General features: G+C 41.3%; 1 protein-coding gene across 2 annotated transcripts in view; it reads right to left on the reverse strand.

Moving 5' to 3' along the window:
* Positions 1 to 18,307, reverse strand: part of LRMDA (leucine rich melanocyte differentiation associated) — an 810,136-nt gene that overhangs the window by 106,963 nt on the left and 684,866 nt on the right. The window contains exon 6 of one of the 2 annotated variants that reach the window (XM_087933831.1): positions 10,391 to 10,475. The exons of the other annotated variant lie outside the window; for it this stretch is intronic. Within the exon in view, the coding sequence (XP_087789957.1) occupies positions 10,391 to 10,475 (85 nt within the window). The remainder of the gene's footprint in view (positions 1 to 10,390; positions 10,476 to 18,307) is intronic. 2 annotated transcript variants of the gene reach the window in all.

Here is an 18,307-nt window from a genome sequence, read left to right on the forward strand (position 1 = left end):
TTGGAAGGGACCTTGGAGGTCTTGTAGTCCAACCTCCTGCTCAAGCAGGAGAATCTATACTATTTTAGATAAGTGACTGTCCAGTCTCTTCTTAAAAACTTCCAGTGATGAAGCACCTACAACTTCTGGAGGCAAATTATCCTCACTGTTAGGAAGTGTCTCCTTATTTCTAGTTGGATTTCTCTCTAATGATCTTCCACCCCTTACTTTTTGTTTCCTGCCCTCCGTTCCTAATTTGGTCTCCTGTGTGTCACAGCGACACCGCATGGAATTTAGAAAAGTTCTTCTTTGTTTGGGACGGGCTGCCTTTCGAAGGTTAGAGCAGAAGATTTGAAATGATTTAGATCAGGGGTGGGATGCAAAATGTTAAACTACCGGTTCTGTTGGCATGGCTAGTTGGACATGGGCCAGGTGAGTATGGCCTGGTGGTCATGTGGCTGGGTGGGCGTGAGTTGTTGTTTTTTTGCCTACTAGGCCTCAGGGAAGCCTCCTGGGAGCAAAAACGGAGTGGGAGGTGCTACACAGCCCCCAGCACCTCGTTTTTGCTCTGAGGAGGCTTCCCTGAGGCCTAGTAGGCAAAAAAAATAAAAAAAAATAAAAAGAATTGCCTCCTGGGCCTCAGGGAAGCCTCCTGGGCGAAGCAGTACAACAGCGAGGGGAGGGATCAGCTGTGCTACACAATTTAGATTAGCTAGAAAGCAAGAAATCGAATGATTTCCTGCTTTCTAACTAATCTAAATCACATGGCACAGCTGATGTTTGGAAAACAGCTGATCGGTGGGGGAAAAAAAAGAAATACCTTGATCTTCGGAGCGAACTGATTCACTCCCAGCTGATCTTCGGAGCTACTGGTTCACCCGAACTGGGCCGAACCGCTAAAATCCCACCCCTGATCATGATACAGGATCACAAGTTGCTTCAGCAAACCATCTAGATCGGACCAGCTTAAATCGGTTGAACTTCCCTACGTCTCTGCTTTCCACAGGTTTTTAGAAGTATACAGTGCTACCGTAGGTTTACATGTAACTTTTCACGCTAAACTAAATTTGTAAATAAAATCTAGACCTAGTTGCTGGTTCTTCCTGTGATTAAAACAAAATGTGCAACCGTAGTTTCCTCTATAACTTCTGCCTTTGAGACACCCGTAGCCACACCCAAACCATCCAAAACAAATGAAATTTTACATTTCAGAAATTCCCTTGTTAACACCTGCAATTGGTTATTGCCATATTTCTGGCATACAATCTAAGCAACATCACGAGGTGCCAATGATCTGCAGTCTATTTAACATCATGGCGATTTATTTTTATGGGCTCTCATTATTGCTCTTTACCCTAAATTAGAGGTACATTCCTTGGCTGCAATTTCCCTGCTCTGCCAATTCAACGTTGCTTTCCTTATTTAATTTCCAAATCATGCTTAAAACCTTGTCAGTCAAATCTGCACAGCCACACATTAGAACGGTTACAGAGAGCCTGGAAATTGAGAGGCCCTCGTGTTGAATCCCACCCTTACACCTAAGCAATTTTTTTTTTCATTTAACAGATTAACAGAGTTGGAAGGGACCTTGCAGGTCATCTAGTCCAACCCCCCCTGCCCAAGCAGGAGACCCTACAGCATATCTGACAGATGGCAGTCCAGTCTCTACTTGAAAGTCTCAAATGATGAAGCTCCCACAACTTCAAAGGGCAACTTCTGTTCATCGGTTGATTGTTCTCCTGGTCAGAAAATATCTTATTTCTAGGTTGAATCTCTCCTTGTTCAGTTTCCATCCATTATGCCTCGCCTGGCCTTCAGGTGTTTTGGAAAATAGCTTGACCCCTTCCTCCTCTCTGTGGCAGCCCCTCAAATATTGGAACATGGCTATCCTGTCTCCCCTGGTCCTTCTCTTCGCTAGATTAGTCAGGCCCAGTTCCTGCAACCGTTCATCGTATGTTTCAGCCTCCAGTCCCCTCATCATCTTGGTTGCTCTTCTCTGTACTTTTTCTAGAGTCTCAACGTCTTTTTTTATAGTAGTGTGGTGACCAAAACTGGATGCAGTATTCTAAGTGTGGTCTTATTAAGACTTCATAAAGATGTACTAATTACTTCACATGATCTTAAATATATCAGCTTTTGTGGCTGCCATTGCACACTGCTGACTCCTGTTTCAGTCATCGTCCACTTGGACTCCAAGGTCCCTCTCACAATTACTCTTTTTGAGCCAGGTTTCACCTCAACTGTGCTTGTACCTTTGGTTTTTCCTGCCCAGGTATAAAACCTTGCTTTTCTCTCTCCACATTAAATTTCCTGTTTTTGGATAAGGGCTCATTGTTCAAGCCTGTCAAGATCTTTTTGGATCCTGAGCTTGTCTTCTATCTGTCGCTCTAAATGAATAATATGCTGATATTTCAGCATATTATTCACTTGTGTTCAGTGATGTGATGGGAAGTGTCTGGTTTGCTTAGTGGCATGGAATGACTAAAATTGCTCCACAGTGCATTTTGTTTCTCACGAGCTGCAAAATGCAGGCTCAGTGAGTGATTTCCGATTGTTTTTGCAGGCTCACCCATGACATTCTCCTGTGGGTGGGAAGACCAAAGGTCCACTGTGCTTTCTCAAAATTGGCAGACACTGAAGAACCAACCTCTAGTCTTCCAAAAAGACATGTTAAAAAGATACCCTTATTGCCAGTTGTGCAAGAAATGTGTTTTTCGTTACCGCATCAATGCACATGATTATTTGCACACAAAATCGATCCTCGTAGGCAGCTTTCAAGGTTCATGGGGCAACATTTGTGGACAAGAAAAAGAAAGAATCGACTCAATATAGGCAGGCAGACAAACCTCAACTCCATTCTTGGCAGGAGGGGGGGGCTCCAAAAAATTTAGCAACTGGCTCTCTGCCTGGTTGCTGGACGGGTGTGGCCATGGTGGGCACCAAAGTGTGGGGGGGGTTCACCCTCCCCGGGCTCTGGAGGCTTTCCTTGTGCCTCTGGGACAGCAAAAACAGCCTCCCTGGGGTCTGGAGGCCTCTGGGAGGCCCATTTTCCCTCTCCCTGAGCCAAAACAGGCCGCATGGAAACCCCTGGGATGGGAGGGATGTGGTGGGTGGGGCCAGCCAGTCATTGCAACTACCAGTTCACCAAAGCAGATGTAAAATTAATATCCGGTTCACTCGAACCGGTGAGAACCGGTCTCAGCCCACCCCTGATTCCTGCACATCCTCGGTCCAAGAGTCTTCCTGCCAAACCTGAAATTATCATCGGTGGGTTTCTTTGTTTTCTTCAAGCTCTCTGGCGCAAGAAGGTGTTTTCCTCCTTGTTTCGTTTTTTCAAAAATCCTCCCCTTTGAGATGAACCAGACCTTTGGTTTTGTTTTTGTTTTTTTTTTCCTGGCCTGGTTTCAGCAAATAAACACACATCTGGAATCAAAGGGTTTGTTTAATTGAAAAGGGCCTGTTTCGCCAAAATGGTGAAATCATGAAAAATGGCCTGTCTCGCAAGCTTTGAAAGGCAGATGATGAAGCTGTTTGGCTACAGACTTTTACCATCCACTGAAATTTATTGATATGTACACCTGCTCCCATCCCTTGCATGCACATAACGCCCCCCCCTACACACACACACACACAATCAGAATTAATGATTGTTAGTTTTTATTCATCTGAATAACAGCCATGGCTGGAACAACAAGGTCATTTTAATTTTGGGCAGAGACCTGTTCTTTTTGTTGCATCCTGAGTTTCTTGCCATTGTGATACTGTACTTTCTTCTTCTTCTTCTTCTTCTTCTTCTTCTTCTTCTTCTTCTTCTTCTTCTTCTTCTTCTTCTTCTTCTTCTTCTTCTTCTTCTTCTTCTTCTTCTTCTTCTTATTATTATTATTATTATTATTATTATTATTATTATTATTATTATTATTATTATTAGAACTGTAGGAAATCGTAATAAATAGAGAGATCCTGGTCAAACAAGACTCCTGGAGGTGTTAAGAACTTTATTATTTTTTTAAAAAAATGATTGCTACAGTCAAACGAGAAAACTGGGTTCAGCAAAGTTTGTGCTATGTGCTGAGATCATCGGGAGAAGAATGGTCGAGTTGAGGAGACAACATAGTCATCGATATATAAAAAGTGTCCAGACAAGAATCCAGTTGAGACATTGTATGAAATATATCCATTCTCTTCCCATGTACCATTTCATAGCTAGATTCTAGTTAGCTATCTGCTCCAGGATAAGGAGCAAAAACAGATGAAGACTTTCTGATACCCAAAGAGTTTCAGACTTTATTGAGAAGAATTGAGGGGTCCTTGGTGCTCTCTGAGTTAGGTGGTTTTCTTGTTTTCTTTCATTACATTGACATGAGCCGCATTGGCGCAGTGGTTAGAGTGCAGTCCTGCAGGCTACTTCTGCCGCCTGCTGGCTGCCTGCAATTTGGCAGTTCGAATCTCACCAGGCTCAAGGTTGACTCAGCCTTCCATCCTTCAGAGGTCGGTAAAATGAGGACCCAGATTGTTGAGGGCGAGAGGCTGACTCTGTAAATCACTTAGAGAGGGCTGTAAAAGCACCGTGAAGCGGTATATAACTCTAAGTGCTATTGCTATTGCTATTGACTCAGCCTTCCCTCCTTCCAAGGTGGGTAAAACAAGGACCCAGATTGTTGGGGGCAAGAGGCTGATTCTGTAAACCTCTTAGAAAGGGCTGTAAAAAAATACTGTGAAGCAGTATATAAGTCTAAGGGCTATTGCTATTGCCTTCCTTTCCTTTCCTCCCTCCCTCCCTCCCTCCCTTTCTTCCTTCCTTCCTTCCTTCCACCTAAAAGTTGACTCACTTCCATCCTTCTGAGGTGGATAAAATGAGGACCCAGATTGTTGGGGGCAAGAGGCTGACTCTGTAAAACACTTAGAGAGGGCTGTGAAGCACCATAAAGTGGTATATAAGACTAAGTGCTATTGCTATTGCCCAAACTAGATAATATCACCTGTGCTAGACTAGCTAACACTGATGATGTTGCCTAGTTTGGGTAAGGAAACATCTGCAAGAAAACCGCCGAGTTCAGAGAGCACCAAGGACCCGTCCGTTCAATCCTGAGTTACAAAGATTCTCCTTCATTGATAGAGAAGAATTGACAGAGAAGAAAACAGGAAGCCCCAACAGTTTGACTGGGTGACTTCAGGCCAGTCAGGTCTCACCCTCACTCTCCTCCAGCCTACCTCATTCACTTTTTTTTGTTTTTTGCTGCCATCATAAATGGGTTAATTTCTGGACTTTGATTAAATATATTTCATGATTTTTCATCTTAACAACATGGCCTACTTTAAAAAAACAAAACAAAAAACAAACTCATATGTCATTTTTTGTGTGTGTCGATATCTCACAATACAGAGAGCTTCATGTAGAAACTGGAGAAGATCAGCTGATAAGGATAAAGCGCCATTCACATTAAGGAAATGACAAATTCTGACTAATCATGATAAGTGGCTATGTAAATTATACGGGGACATTCTGAGCTATCCATTGCAATTGCAAATAGATGAAGCCTCTGCAGTAAACTAGAAAGGAATCCAGCAACTGTATCAATAACAAAGACTGCAAATCTATTTGTCATGGATGGATAGCAGGTGAAAAATAATTCCCTTCTGGGAAGCGGAACTCTTTGGCTCCGTTTCTGTTTCCATGTTCGATTAGCATGTTTTTTAAACTAAATGTTGCAAGGCAGTGGGGTGAGTTTGGATATCTGTCTGTCTGTCATCCAACCATCCATCCACCCACCCATCCATCCATCCATCCTATCTATCTATCTATCTATCTATCTATCTATCTATCTATCTATCTATCTATCTATCTATCTATCTATCTATCTATCTATCTATCTCTATCATCTATTATCTTTATCTATCTATATGTATATCATCTGTCTGTCTGTCTGTCTAGCTAGCTAGCTAGCTATATTTATCATCTCTATCTATTATCTATCTATCTACCTACTTATCTATGTCTCAGCTGTTTCAGACAGGAAGGGAAACAAAGGTCTCAAGGTAATGATCAAATAAAACTTTATTTGTCCATACAATGCTCCGGATTCAGGTAACAACGAGTAACCAAAAGGAATTAAAGTCAGCTCTGGTGCACCTGGCAGCCAGAGCTGTATTTATACACCAGTTAACAACTTAATGAGTTTATCCACCATCCGGTGAGCATTACTGCATCACATCCGATCACCATGTAATACCCTATGCACCATACTTTTATCTATTAATTATCGAGCCCTATTTACCATATTTGTACAAATATGATATATATTCCCTCATTGTATTTACACCTATGAAGTGACCCTCCACCCCTCTTGAGATTGTTAGTTCAACAGGCAGCATCTTAATCACTTTGTCTACAACCGCCCACAGGCTGTAACAGCTCAGCGTGTGACGTCAGCAAGGCTCGTTATCTCCGTCAAACAGTCGAAACCCCAGGTTGGGTGATTAACAGCACTTCCCCACTCGATAACATAGTCTGATATGGTACAACGCATGGTGTCACGGCTCCAGCATGCCCTGGAGACATGACATATGTACTAGTTATCTCTATCTATCTATCTATCTATCTATCTATCTATCTATCATATATTTATTATCTCTATCTATCTATATAATCTATCTATATCATCTATCTATCTCTATTCATCATCTATCATCTCTATTATCTATCTACCTATCTACCTATTTACCTACTTGTCTATGTACTTGATCTCTCTCTCTCCATCATCTATCAATCTATCTATCCATCATCTATCTATCTATCTACCTACCTATCATCTATCTACCTATCATCTATCAACCATCTATCTCTATCTATCTATCTATCTATCTATCTATCATCTATCTATCTATCTATCTATCTCAAGAATTGGTTTTCTATTTTAGATTTGTCCAGTGTGTGTGTGTGTGTGTGTGTGTGTGTGTGTGTTTAAATAATAAGACTAAGTTTGAGATTTCAAGTCATTCAGCACCCAGAAAGATGGATTCGGCTCAAACGTGTGTTGCATTTCAAAGGAGAAAATAATATTTTGTACATTTCAAAACTAAAATGCCATGGCAGAATGCCAGATGTGATGATGTCCAATCCCAGATTTCTTGGAGAGAGAGAGAGAGAGCTTAAAAAGTCTGAAGTCAAGTTAAACACTCTTCGAGTCAATGAGAGAGGAAGAACATTATCCAAGGCTCAATTGACTGTTCATAATTTATTTACTTTCAGCGAAAGCATAATGAAAGGATGCTTTCCAGGTGTGGCGACTGGAGTCTGGAATCTCCCTCTCGAAGACTATAGGTCACCCCTCCAGTTTTCCATAAAAGAAGCGAAGGACGTTTTCTGAGCTAAAGCAATCTTAATTGGAGTCAAGGGTGTACTGAGGAAAGGATGAAATACATAAACATGCCATCTTGGAATTCCACCCTTGAGGTTTTTTTATTCCCCGAATGATCTGCATCTCGCATAAAAGAATGAACCCAGCAGTTACGTATGTAAATAATGGCGGTTTTCTGGGAAATCTTTGCAATCCAAAGCTAGAGGAAAATGACCACTGCCTTTCTTTTGTCTCCAAAGGGGCTTGTTTACACGGCTCTGAATCTTCGGGGAAGGAACAAAAGCAGATGTGAACTAGGGCTCGAATAGGGGAAAAAAAAAATAGCAACCCAGAACCAACTCATTGGTGCTTGATCAGATTATGATCTACACTAAAACTAACACAATGTTGTAAAGATAAACATTGAAAGGAACCCCACCAATACCATCATCAGACTTTTATTATTTTTATTCCAGTTCAGCCATTTTATCAGATATTTTAAGGTGCCGTCGCGCCCTAATTTAATTTCTATGAATATTCTTGTAGCGGTACACCAATAATATAGAGAGAATGACAGAGTTGGAAAGGACCTTGGGGGGGTCTTCTAGTCCAACCCTCTGCTTAGGCAGAAAACCCTACACCACTTCAGACAAATGGTTTTCCAATTCAGTCTTAATAACTTTCAGTGCTGGAGCATTTACAACTCCTGGAAACAAGTTGTTCCATTGATTAATTGTTTTCACTCAGGAAATTTCTCCTTAGTTCTAGGTTGATTCTCTCCTTGATTAGTTTCCACCCAGTGCTTCTTGTCCTGCTCTCAGGTGCCTTGGAGAATAGCTTGCCCCTTTCTTCTTTGTGGAAGCCCCTGAGATATTGGAAAACTGCTATCCTGTCTCCCCTAGTCCTTCTTTTCACGAAAATAAGAGCATATCTGCATTCCCCTCCTTCTAAAAGATTGAGAGCTCCAGCTTTCTCAGTGTGAATTAGATTAAACACTATCTACACGCTATCTTCACTCAGAAGAGACAATCAAAAAGCCCGAAAGGAAAGGGGAAAAAAAGACCAAAACACTTCCTTACCTGCAATCAACACCCAGATGAGTAGAGATTAACCCCAAAATTAACACTAGACCAACAATCAACAATTAGACCATACCCCAATCAAGGAGACAAACAAGCTAACAGCAAACAACAGCGTACAAAGAACTATCTAGGCAGTCTCACCAATAGTAACAGGGCAAGCCACTAGCGTATAAAAATAAGAGCAAACCCCACTCCCTTCTAATACTGATGATATTACCTAATTTGGTAAAGAAATGTTTGCAAGAAAATAATAAAACTTAGAGAACACCAGGCACCAGCGAAACCATTATTATATTCTCAGATCTGATCTAAATTTGACGTTTCTTCTTAACCCTACTTTGATGACCAGAATCACCCTAGCCATTTTACTCATGGCTCATCCATAACTTTCTTTCCATTCAAAATTTAAACTGCCCAGTTTCCAGCACATTTTCACAGGCGCTGAGAGCTTTATTATGGGAGAAAAATAAATACTTGGAGAAGAACAATATGCTAACTATAATAAATATATTTCCAAAACACAGGTCAGAGATCACTATGAATCATTTTAGCAAGGACACTTGGAACTGCTTAATTCTCTGGAACTTTATGTTCAAGTCCCAAACTGTTTTCCAGAACTTTCAGGATCTTCTCCTAGATCATCGGAGATCATAAGATAACCTTTTAGATAGCCTAAAATCCAAAGGGATCATTTGTGTTTCCTGTGCATCTGCTTATAAAGCATGGAGTTCTTTCTTTGGCTGGTGCATTTGCTACCATCTGTACAATTTCCATTGAAAAAATAAACAAAAGAGAATCTCTGTATATCAGCAAATCATGTTCACCGCCATTTGTTTCTGCAGTAGAGTAACAGAAAACACTAACTTTCACCTTTTAAAAACATAATGTGTTTGCAATATTTCCTGTACTACAATGGGAATTTTTCCATAGTCTTAACAAGGAATTCTTACATTGATGTGCCATTTTTAAGAGGGAGCGAGGGAGGGAGGGAGGGAGGGAGGGAGGAGGAAGGAAGGAAGGAAGGAAGGAAGGAAGGAAGGAAGGAAGGTAAAACAAGGGAGGGAGGGAAGGAAGGAGGGAGAAAGGAAGGGAGGAAGGAAAGAAGGAAGGAAGGAAGGAAGGAAGGAAGGAAGGAAGGAAGGAAGGAAGGAAGGAAGGAAGGAAGGAAGGAAGGAAGGAAGGAAGGTAAAACAAGGGAGGGAGGGAAGGAAGGAGGGAGAAAGGAAGGAAGGAAAGAAGGAAGGAAGGTAAAACAAGGGAAGGAGAGAAGGAAGGAGGGAGAAAGGAAGGAAGGAAAGAAGGAAGGAAGGTAAAACAAAGGAGGGAGGGAAGGAAGGAAGGAAGGAAGGAAGGAAGGAAGGAAGGAAGGAAGGAAGGAAGGAAGGAAGGTAAAACGAGGGAGGGAAGGAGGGAGGGAGGGAGGGAGGGAGGGAGGAAGGAAGGTAAAACAAGGGAGGGAGGGAAGGAAGGAGGGAGGGAGGAAGGAAGGAAGGAAGGTAAAACAAGGGAGGGAGGGAAGGAAGGAAGGAGAAAGGAAGGGAGGGAGGGAAGAAGCCTATCCTTTTCTCACACTTTTTGTATTACTGATTTGTAAAAAGACTTGAAAGGAAAAGTACTGAGATTAATGCAAACAGAAACTGCAAAAGAAATAATGTTGCAATGTTTTTCTTACCAAGAAAGCTACAAATTTCTTGAGCTCACCAGTGACACATACCCGTTCAGAAATACTACCAGCAATCATCGTTCCTTTGCTGAAATAAAGAATCTAATAGATGCATTTGTTGCCAGTAGAGGTCTGCTGGAGCTGTTTTAAAATAACAAAATTCTAACTTGGCCAAATAGACCATTCTTAGAGGTGGTACATCATCCTCAGACCGCCGACTGACTGGACAGAGTTGGAACGAAGTCTAACGATCAAATAAAAAGACTTACCCTTTATAGTTAATTCACAACAATATGGTTTTGCATCAGCATGGCTGAATTTCTATTTACCTCTGTGGTGGGTGAGATTCCTTGTTCCAGAAGGCAGAGGTGTATAGGACGTCTGAGCGGAGGTAGAACTATCTTCCATGGAATCCTGTAACAATAAAACTTGAGTAATTAATATTAAAGTGTGTACAGATACTCCTTGACTTACAACAGTTTCTTTTAATGATGGCTTGAAATTACAGCATCAATCAGACTCAATCAATCAGAATAGAGCTGGAAGGGACCTTAAAGGTCTTCTAGTTTAACCCCCTGCTACAGCAGACCTTATACCATTCTTGACAAATGGCTGTCCAGTCTCTTCTTATGATGGAGCACCTACAACTTCTGGAGATAAGTTATTCCACTAGTTAATTGTTCTCACTGTCAGAACATTTCTCCTTAATTCCTGGTTGCTTCTCTCCTTGATTAGTGTCCATCCATTGCTTCAATGAAACCATGGAACAGAAGTTTCCTTTGGAAGTTGTGGGAGCTTCACCACTGGAAGCTTTCAAGAAGAGACTGGACTGCCATCCGTCAGAAATGGTGTAGGGTCTCCTGCTTTGGGGGGGGTTGGACTAGATGACCTACAAGGTCCCTTCCAACTCTGCTATTCTGTCAGGAAGGAAAAGGTTCATTTAAGTTCTTGTCCTGCCTTCAGGTGCTTTGGAAAATCGGCTGACCTCCTATTCTTCTTTGTGGCAGCCCTTCAAATACTGGAATTCTACTATCACATCACTGAAAAAAGTGACTTATGACCATTTTTCATAGTTTTGACCATTTCAGCAAAGTCAATGGGGAAGTCCGATTCATTAACAACTGTGTTTACTAATTTAACATCTGCAGTGATTCACTTAACAACCGTGACAAGAAAAGGTCGTAAAAGGGGGGGAAACTCACTTAATCACTATCTTGCTTAAGCAACATACATTTTAGGCTCCGTTGTGATCGTAAGTTGAGCCTTAGCTACATCCAGTTAAGCCCATGATGGCGAACCAATGGCACGCGTGCCATAGGTGGCATGCAGCCATTTGTGCCGGCACGCAAGCTGCAGGCAAACTTACCTCACTGCGCATGTGCGTGCCTCACAGCTGATTTTTGGCTGAAAATCGGCCTCCCAGTGGTTTGAGGAAGGCTTCTGCAGGCTTTGCAGGATGAAAACTAGGCCCATTTCATCACTTCCTGTTTTTCCAGAAATATCGGAAGTGATGAAATGGGCCTATTTTTTGTCCTGAAAAGCCTGCAGAAGCCTTCCTCAAGCCTCTGGGAGGCCGAAAAAGGCCTCAAACCGGCCGAAAATCAGCTGTGAGGCACAGTGCAGGTAAGGGGGCGGCGGCATGTGGGTGGAGATTGCGTGCGCATGCATAGGGGGCGTAGGGGGGGGCGTGCATTGCCTTCTGGATGCTATCATGCGCATGCAAGCAAGCACACAATTTTTGGCAATTATCGTCCATTTACAATTATTATTGTAAACTAGAGTGCAGTTAGTTTCACTTTTTATGGGAAGCACCTTGGACCACTCAGTCTAGCCTAACTAAATGTTCCCAAATATAATGTACATAGGTCTATTAAGTAAAATAAAACATAAATGATTCATTCCTTTGTATTTTTTTAAAAAAATAGATAAAATGTGTGATTGTTACAAAAGTTGCATAAACATAGAAAATTCACAGAACTTATGTAATGGCTTAGCAAACATCAGAACACTAAAATAACCTTTCTAAGAACACTTGGTCCAGATTACAGTTTTAAGCACACCTTGGATCAAATTATTGTGCCCAGGGTGACAAAGTTTTTCAAATCAAATTGCATTTACTAACAACATTTAGGTTGGCAATATCTAGTTATTACTGAGGCACATTTTTAAAGTTAAAGATGGTTATTTCCTGGTAAATAACATTTGGTATATATTCTTGTAAAATATGTTTTAATATTAGGCCAACTGCTATAAGCAATGTTTTTGCTAGAAATCAAAGGTGAATATCAAGCAATGAACACAAGGAATCAGTGGCAGGAAGATAATTACATGTATTGATCATTAAATGCACTCTTACGGTGAAAATAAAATGTGTTTTTAAAAATGCAGTCACTGTTCCATTGCAACAATTTTTTAGTTTACTCAAAAATGCTTAAGATGAATTACATGTATGTCGATCAACCAATGCGGTTTCCTTGTATCACATCTTTATTATTTTTACAAACAACTCAAGGTGGTGAACGGAGCTTGCTCCTTCCAGTTTTGGTCACCACATTACAAAAGAGAGAGAGGGGGAAGGAGGGAGGGATTTTGGAAAAAGTGCAAAGAAGAGCAACTAGGATGGTTAAAGACCTGGAGACTAACACCTATGAAAAATGGTTGTAGGATTTGAGTATGGCCAATCTAGAGAAAGGAAGGACTAGAGGTGTATGATAGCAGCATTCCAGTATTTGAGAAGCTGCCACAAAGAAGAGTGGGTCAACTTATTTTTCAAAGCACCAGAAGGCAGGACAAAAAGCCACAGATGGTAACTACTGTGTTTCTCACAAAATAAGGCTGGGCCTTATTATTTTTTTTTGGAGCCCCGAAAAAGCGGCTAGGAAGTCTTTTCAGGGTGAATTAATCCCCCGCATACCAATGCCATCTCCAACAACAGCATCTGAGTCGCTCCTGCCTTTCCCCCATCCCCTTAACAAGAGGAAAAAAAACATTTTGAGGTACCTGGGAGTGCCGCGCGCTGCATTTTGGTTTAATTCCGAGTGGCTGGGTGGGCGTGAGAAGAGCCGAGCGAGCATCTCTGCTGCTGCTACCCTTAGTGCTCCAGCCTCTGGCTCTGCAAGTTTGCAAAAGTCCCGGTGTGCAGCCCGTTCCTGCATTCCAAGCGCCCAGGCCGAGTTGCAGCTGTCCCTCTCTCGCCAGCGCCGTCTCCAATAACAATGGCAGCAGTGGCGGGAACCGTGGAAGTTACAGAGGCGGCTCCCCCGCCTGAGAAGCGGCTGAAATGCTTCCATGGTTCCCGCCGCTGCTGCCTCTGTTATTGGAGACGGCGCTGGCGAGAGAAGGACAGCTTGGCCTGGACGCTTGGAATGCAGGAACGGGCTGCACACTGGGACTTTTGCAAACTTGCAGAGCCCAAGGCTGGAGCACCAAGGGTAGCAGCAGCAGAGACGCTCACTCGGCTCTTCTCACGCCCACCCAGCCGCTCGGGATTAAACCAAAATGCAGCACATGGCGCTCCCAGGTACCTCAACCCCCCTTTTTTTCCTGTTGTTATGGGGATGGGGGAAAATTCGAAGCGACTCAGACACTGTTGTTGGAGACAGAGCTTGCGAGAGAGGCGCCAGTGGGAAACATGGAAGCTACGGAGGCCTGAGAAGCTTAAACACTGCCAGACATCCACGTCGACACCGCCTGCCTGCTAACCCAGGTAAGGGAGGGGTAAAGGGAGCCCTCTGTGCTCCCCCATGATTGGCTGTTAGGAGCAGCTGATGGTGAGGCGTAGCTGCCTGCGGGGCACTCCTAATGGCAAGTTCCCCCCGCCTCCCCCCCCCAATTTCACATGTTTTAAACTAGGCCTAAATTTGGGGGGAGGGGCTTAATTTCATTTTATGCCTAGAAAACATGCTGGGTCTTCCTATTGGGGGGGGGGGGCGTATTGTTGGGGAAACACAGTAATCAAGGAGAGAAGCAACCTGGAATTAAAGAAAAAAATGCCTAACAGTTAGGAGACAATTAACCAGTGGAACGGCTTGCCTTCAGAAGTTGTAGGTGCTCCATCACTGGAGGTTTTTAAGAAAAGACTGGACAACCCATTATCTGAAATGGTATAGGGTCTCCTGCTTGAGGAAGGGGTTGGACTAGAAAACCTCCAAGATCCCTTCCAATTCTATTCTGATGGATGAATGGATGGATGTTGAAGTCTTCTAATCCAGCTCCCTGCTGAAATAGGAGACTTTATACCATTCCACACAAGCAGCTGTTCAGTCTCTTCTTAAAAACCTCCAGTGATGGATCATCCACAATTTCCAGAGTAAGCTATTCCACTGATTCATCTGTTCTCGTTGTCATGAAACTCCTTCTTAGTTCGAGGTTGGATCTCTTGTTGATGCTCTTCCACCCATTACTTCTCGACTTGCCCTCAGATGCTTTGGCAAATAGGTTAATTTTCTCTTCTCTGTGACAGAGAGCAAGCTTATTGTCATAAGGCAAGGAATTCAATGTTGGTCCTTCCTCATGTTCAACCTTCCATACCAAGTTCTCTACTCTTAAAAGTCCTTTTTCCTCTACCTATCCTAACCGAAAGCCCTATCAATTGTGGAACTGACTAGTGATGGGGAACTGCAGCAGAGGGATAAACGAGCCACATGCAGCTCCAGAGCCACCGGTTGCTGACCCCTGCCCTAAACCCTGAGATTAAAAGAAATAAAAACCTGCCTATCCCAATATTCAGAACAGGAATGGAGATCTCAAGAATAGAACTAACGAAGGAAACTGACCAGGACATTTGTAGCATATGTCAAAGTTTAGCATGCAAGGTGAAGAATGGAAGACACTCATCTCCAAGAAAACTTCTCTGATGTGTCCAAGTAATCTACAACAGTATGCAAACCACAGGTGTTTTCCCTACGCTGTATTTTGACTTGTCTGCAAACCTAGGTAGTGTGTTTAAGCTTTTGTCACTTTTTTAAGAAAATGACCTATTCACCTCTCCTCTAGGTTACTCCGATGGATCAAAAGAAACTAAGCCGGTCCATTTGAGACATTTCAAATATTTTCTGCCTGCTCAAAGGCTCTTAGTTGAAACCCTGATAATAGCAAAGATTTCTCTCTAGTAGTTTTAATCTCAATTTTGGGCTGTTGACAGTTTGATGATAGCTTTTCTTAAAATGACTGGAAGGAAACTCTGCCTTTTCAGCAGAATACCACTGACAGATCAAAATCCAAGAATTTTTAAAAAGGATACTGGAGTGAAGGGACAATTTAGCTTTATTCTCTATGTTAAGAAAAGCAGTTGTTCACAGGCCCTCTTAATGCTTTTCTGTATATAATTCCCTGTCCAAAAAATAATAATAATACAGGAGTCTCATTACCTCTCCACAGAGTCTGCGGTTATAAATGCTAGTTAATTCCACGCTGAAACTATTTTGCAAAAATTACAACTGGCTGAACACACACAAATACACACACATACACACACACAGGGAATACTGCCTAACCCAAATGGCCCATTTTCAGCAACAAATGACACAGCGCCTATACCCATTTTCCAAACACGAGTTGTAAAGAAGAATTATATGCTTGACTATTTGCCACAATATTTGGATACCGAAAAGATTGACAGCTCGCACTGTGGACAGTTTTGACAATCACACTGGAGGTTTCAGGTGTGTTAGAAAAATGACCATGAATGGAACTTGATAACTGACACAAAGAGAGAGAGAAGAGTAGGGAGATGCAAACAAAAATTAAGTTACTTCTTTTCAACAGTGGGCAAAGGATTTTAAAACTATGTTTCATTTAGCAATTTATTACAAATGTAATCTAGAGTAACTAGGTTCATTTCCCAAAGTTTCTCTCTGGGTACTTATACCTGTATCTTGTAAGCGATTGACAAATCAAATCAAATCAAATAAATAAATAGATAAATAAATAAATAAATAAAAGTATACCAAAAATTGCTCCTTTTTTCTTTTTTTCCTTTTTTTTGGCACATCAAGCTATCATCTTCGGAAATTGCAAATGTATTGTGGTGAAAATGCAATAGGTTAGATTCAGATGTAAAAGAGACCCAATTTATACTGTATAGAGGACTCCCTTCAACAATATTTTATAGAATAGATAGATAGATAGATAGATAGATAGAGAGAGAGAGAGAGAGAGAGAGAGAGAGAGAGAGAGAGAGAGAGAGAGAGAGAGAGAAGAGATAGATAGATAGATAGATAGATAGATAGATAGATAGATAGATAGATAGATAGATAGATAGAAAGATAGAAAGATAGATAGAAGATAGATAAATAGAAGATAGATAGATAGATAGATAGATAGATAGATAGATAGATAGATAGAAAGAAGATAGATAAATAGAAGATAGATAGATAGATAGATAGATAGATAGATAGATAGATAGAAGTTAGATAGATAGAAGATAGATAGATAGATAGATAGATAGATAGATAGATAGATAGATAGATAGATAGATAGATAGATAGATAGAAGATAGATATTCATCCCAAATTGTAAAGCTAAAAGTCTGTAGAGATTCTCAGTCCTCCAGGTCATGGTTGTCCCAAAGGTGCTTTTTCAGAAGGCAACTGGAATTCCTTGTTTTTTCTTTTGAAGATGTTTCGCTTCTCATCCAAGAAGCTTCTTCTGCTCTGACAGGATACAGACCTTTAGCTATACAATTTGGGATGAACAGCCTTTAAATGGTGTGGGAGTAGGAATGGATTTCCAGAGGAAAAAAATTGCAGACTACAGTAACCATTTGCATTACTCAGGTGACCCTGAGGACACAGATAAACCTCCAAGCGGCCTCAATGTCTCTCTCAAACGATGCAAATGACCAGCTGTCTGCAAGGAATATAAATCCTTCCATTCTCCACGACGCAGTCAGAGCTGAAGAAGCTTCTTGGATGAGAAGCGAAACATCTTCAAAAGAAAAAAAGAAGAAAGTCCAGTTGCCTCTTGAAAAAAAGCACATTTGGGACCTACAAAGAATATTTCTTGATTCTATAAGTAAGATCCTCCAGCTGTTAGGCAGCCCCATTAAGAACTGTATCCCTATGATCACAATTCTATATTAAGAACATGTTTTAGGTGTTTTGAGAAGATTAAAAAAAAATTGTTGGTTCTTGATATCTTCTTTTCTTTTATTCCTTGATTTCCCCAGTTTTAAGCCTGCAAAGACATACCATCAAAGTATAGGAAGATAAAGGACTTTTATAGGATTACAGAGTTGATCATTATCTAATTTATTGTTATATATTTGCTGCCAGGGTGCGGTAAATTATTGATGGAGAACCTATTGTCCGTTTTTTTTTGTCCCCAGGACATATAGAATGAGTCTTAATTCAATTTTTGTTGTTAGCTGTCAGATTTACTACAGCAAAATATTGGAAAAACTAAAGAACATCTTTTCTTCCAATCAATGGTATTTAAAAGTGTGGGAAATAGTCTGGGCTGAAAAACTAACAGAACTGCGAAGTGTCTTGAAAAGCCCTTAAGTCAAGAATGGTTTTATTTTTATTTTGTCACTCTTTTTAAATTGGCTGATGGCGTAGAGAGAACACACACACACACACACACACCACCACCACCACCACGTTACTCGTTCTTTAGGATTGCAGCTTCTTCTTGAATCCTCTTAACTTTAATTGTTTTGTATTTTTAAAAAATCTTTTTATGATATTGCCCAGAGCAGCTATAACATTGAGATGGGTGGCATAAGTACTTAGCAATATCCCTTGGACTTTATACCACTTCATAGTGCTTTCACAGCCCTCTCTAAGCTGTTTCCAGAGTCATCCTATTGCCCCCAACAATCTGGGTCCTCGTTTTACCATCCTCAGAAGGATGAAAAGCTGAGTTAACCTTGAGCAGGTCAGGATCGAACTCCTGGCAGTGAGCAGAGGCAGCCTGCAATACTGCATTCTAACCACTGCACCACCACAGCTCTTTAAATAAGTAAGTAAGTAAGTAAGTAAGTAAGTAAGTAAGTAATACATAAATACATAAATGAATGAATCAATCAATCAATCCCCAATTGTGCATAGTTACCATGGGCCACACATAACCACACATGACTGTACCTTGGGAGACACAGCATAGGATAAAACAGGTAACACTGAGTCCAAAATTATATGGAATAGCTTTTTGATCATTAGATATCATTCATAGGAAGAACAGCTGCAGGATCTAGATATGTCTAGACTAATGAAGAGAAGGACCAGGGTTGAAATGATAGCAAT

The sequence above is a fragment of the Pseudonaja textilis genome, chromosome 4, assembly GCF_049901715.1.
Source record: "Pseudonaja textilis isolate UNSWEBS1 chromosome 4, rPseTex1.2, whole genome shotgun sequence".
Lineage (NCBI taxonomy): Eukaryota > Metazoa > Chordata > Lepidosauria > Squamata > Elapidae > Pseudonaja > Pseudonaja textilis.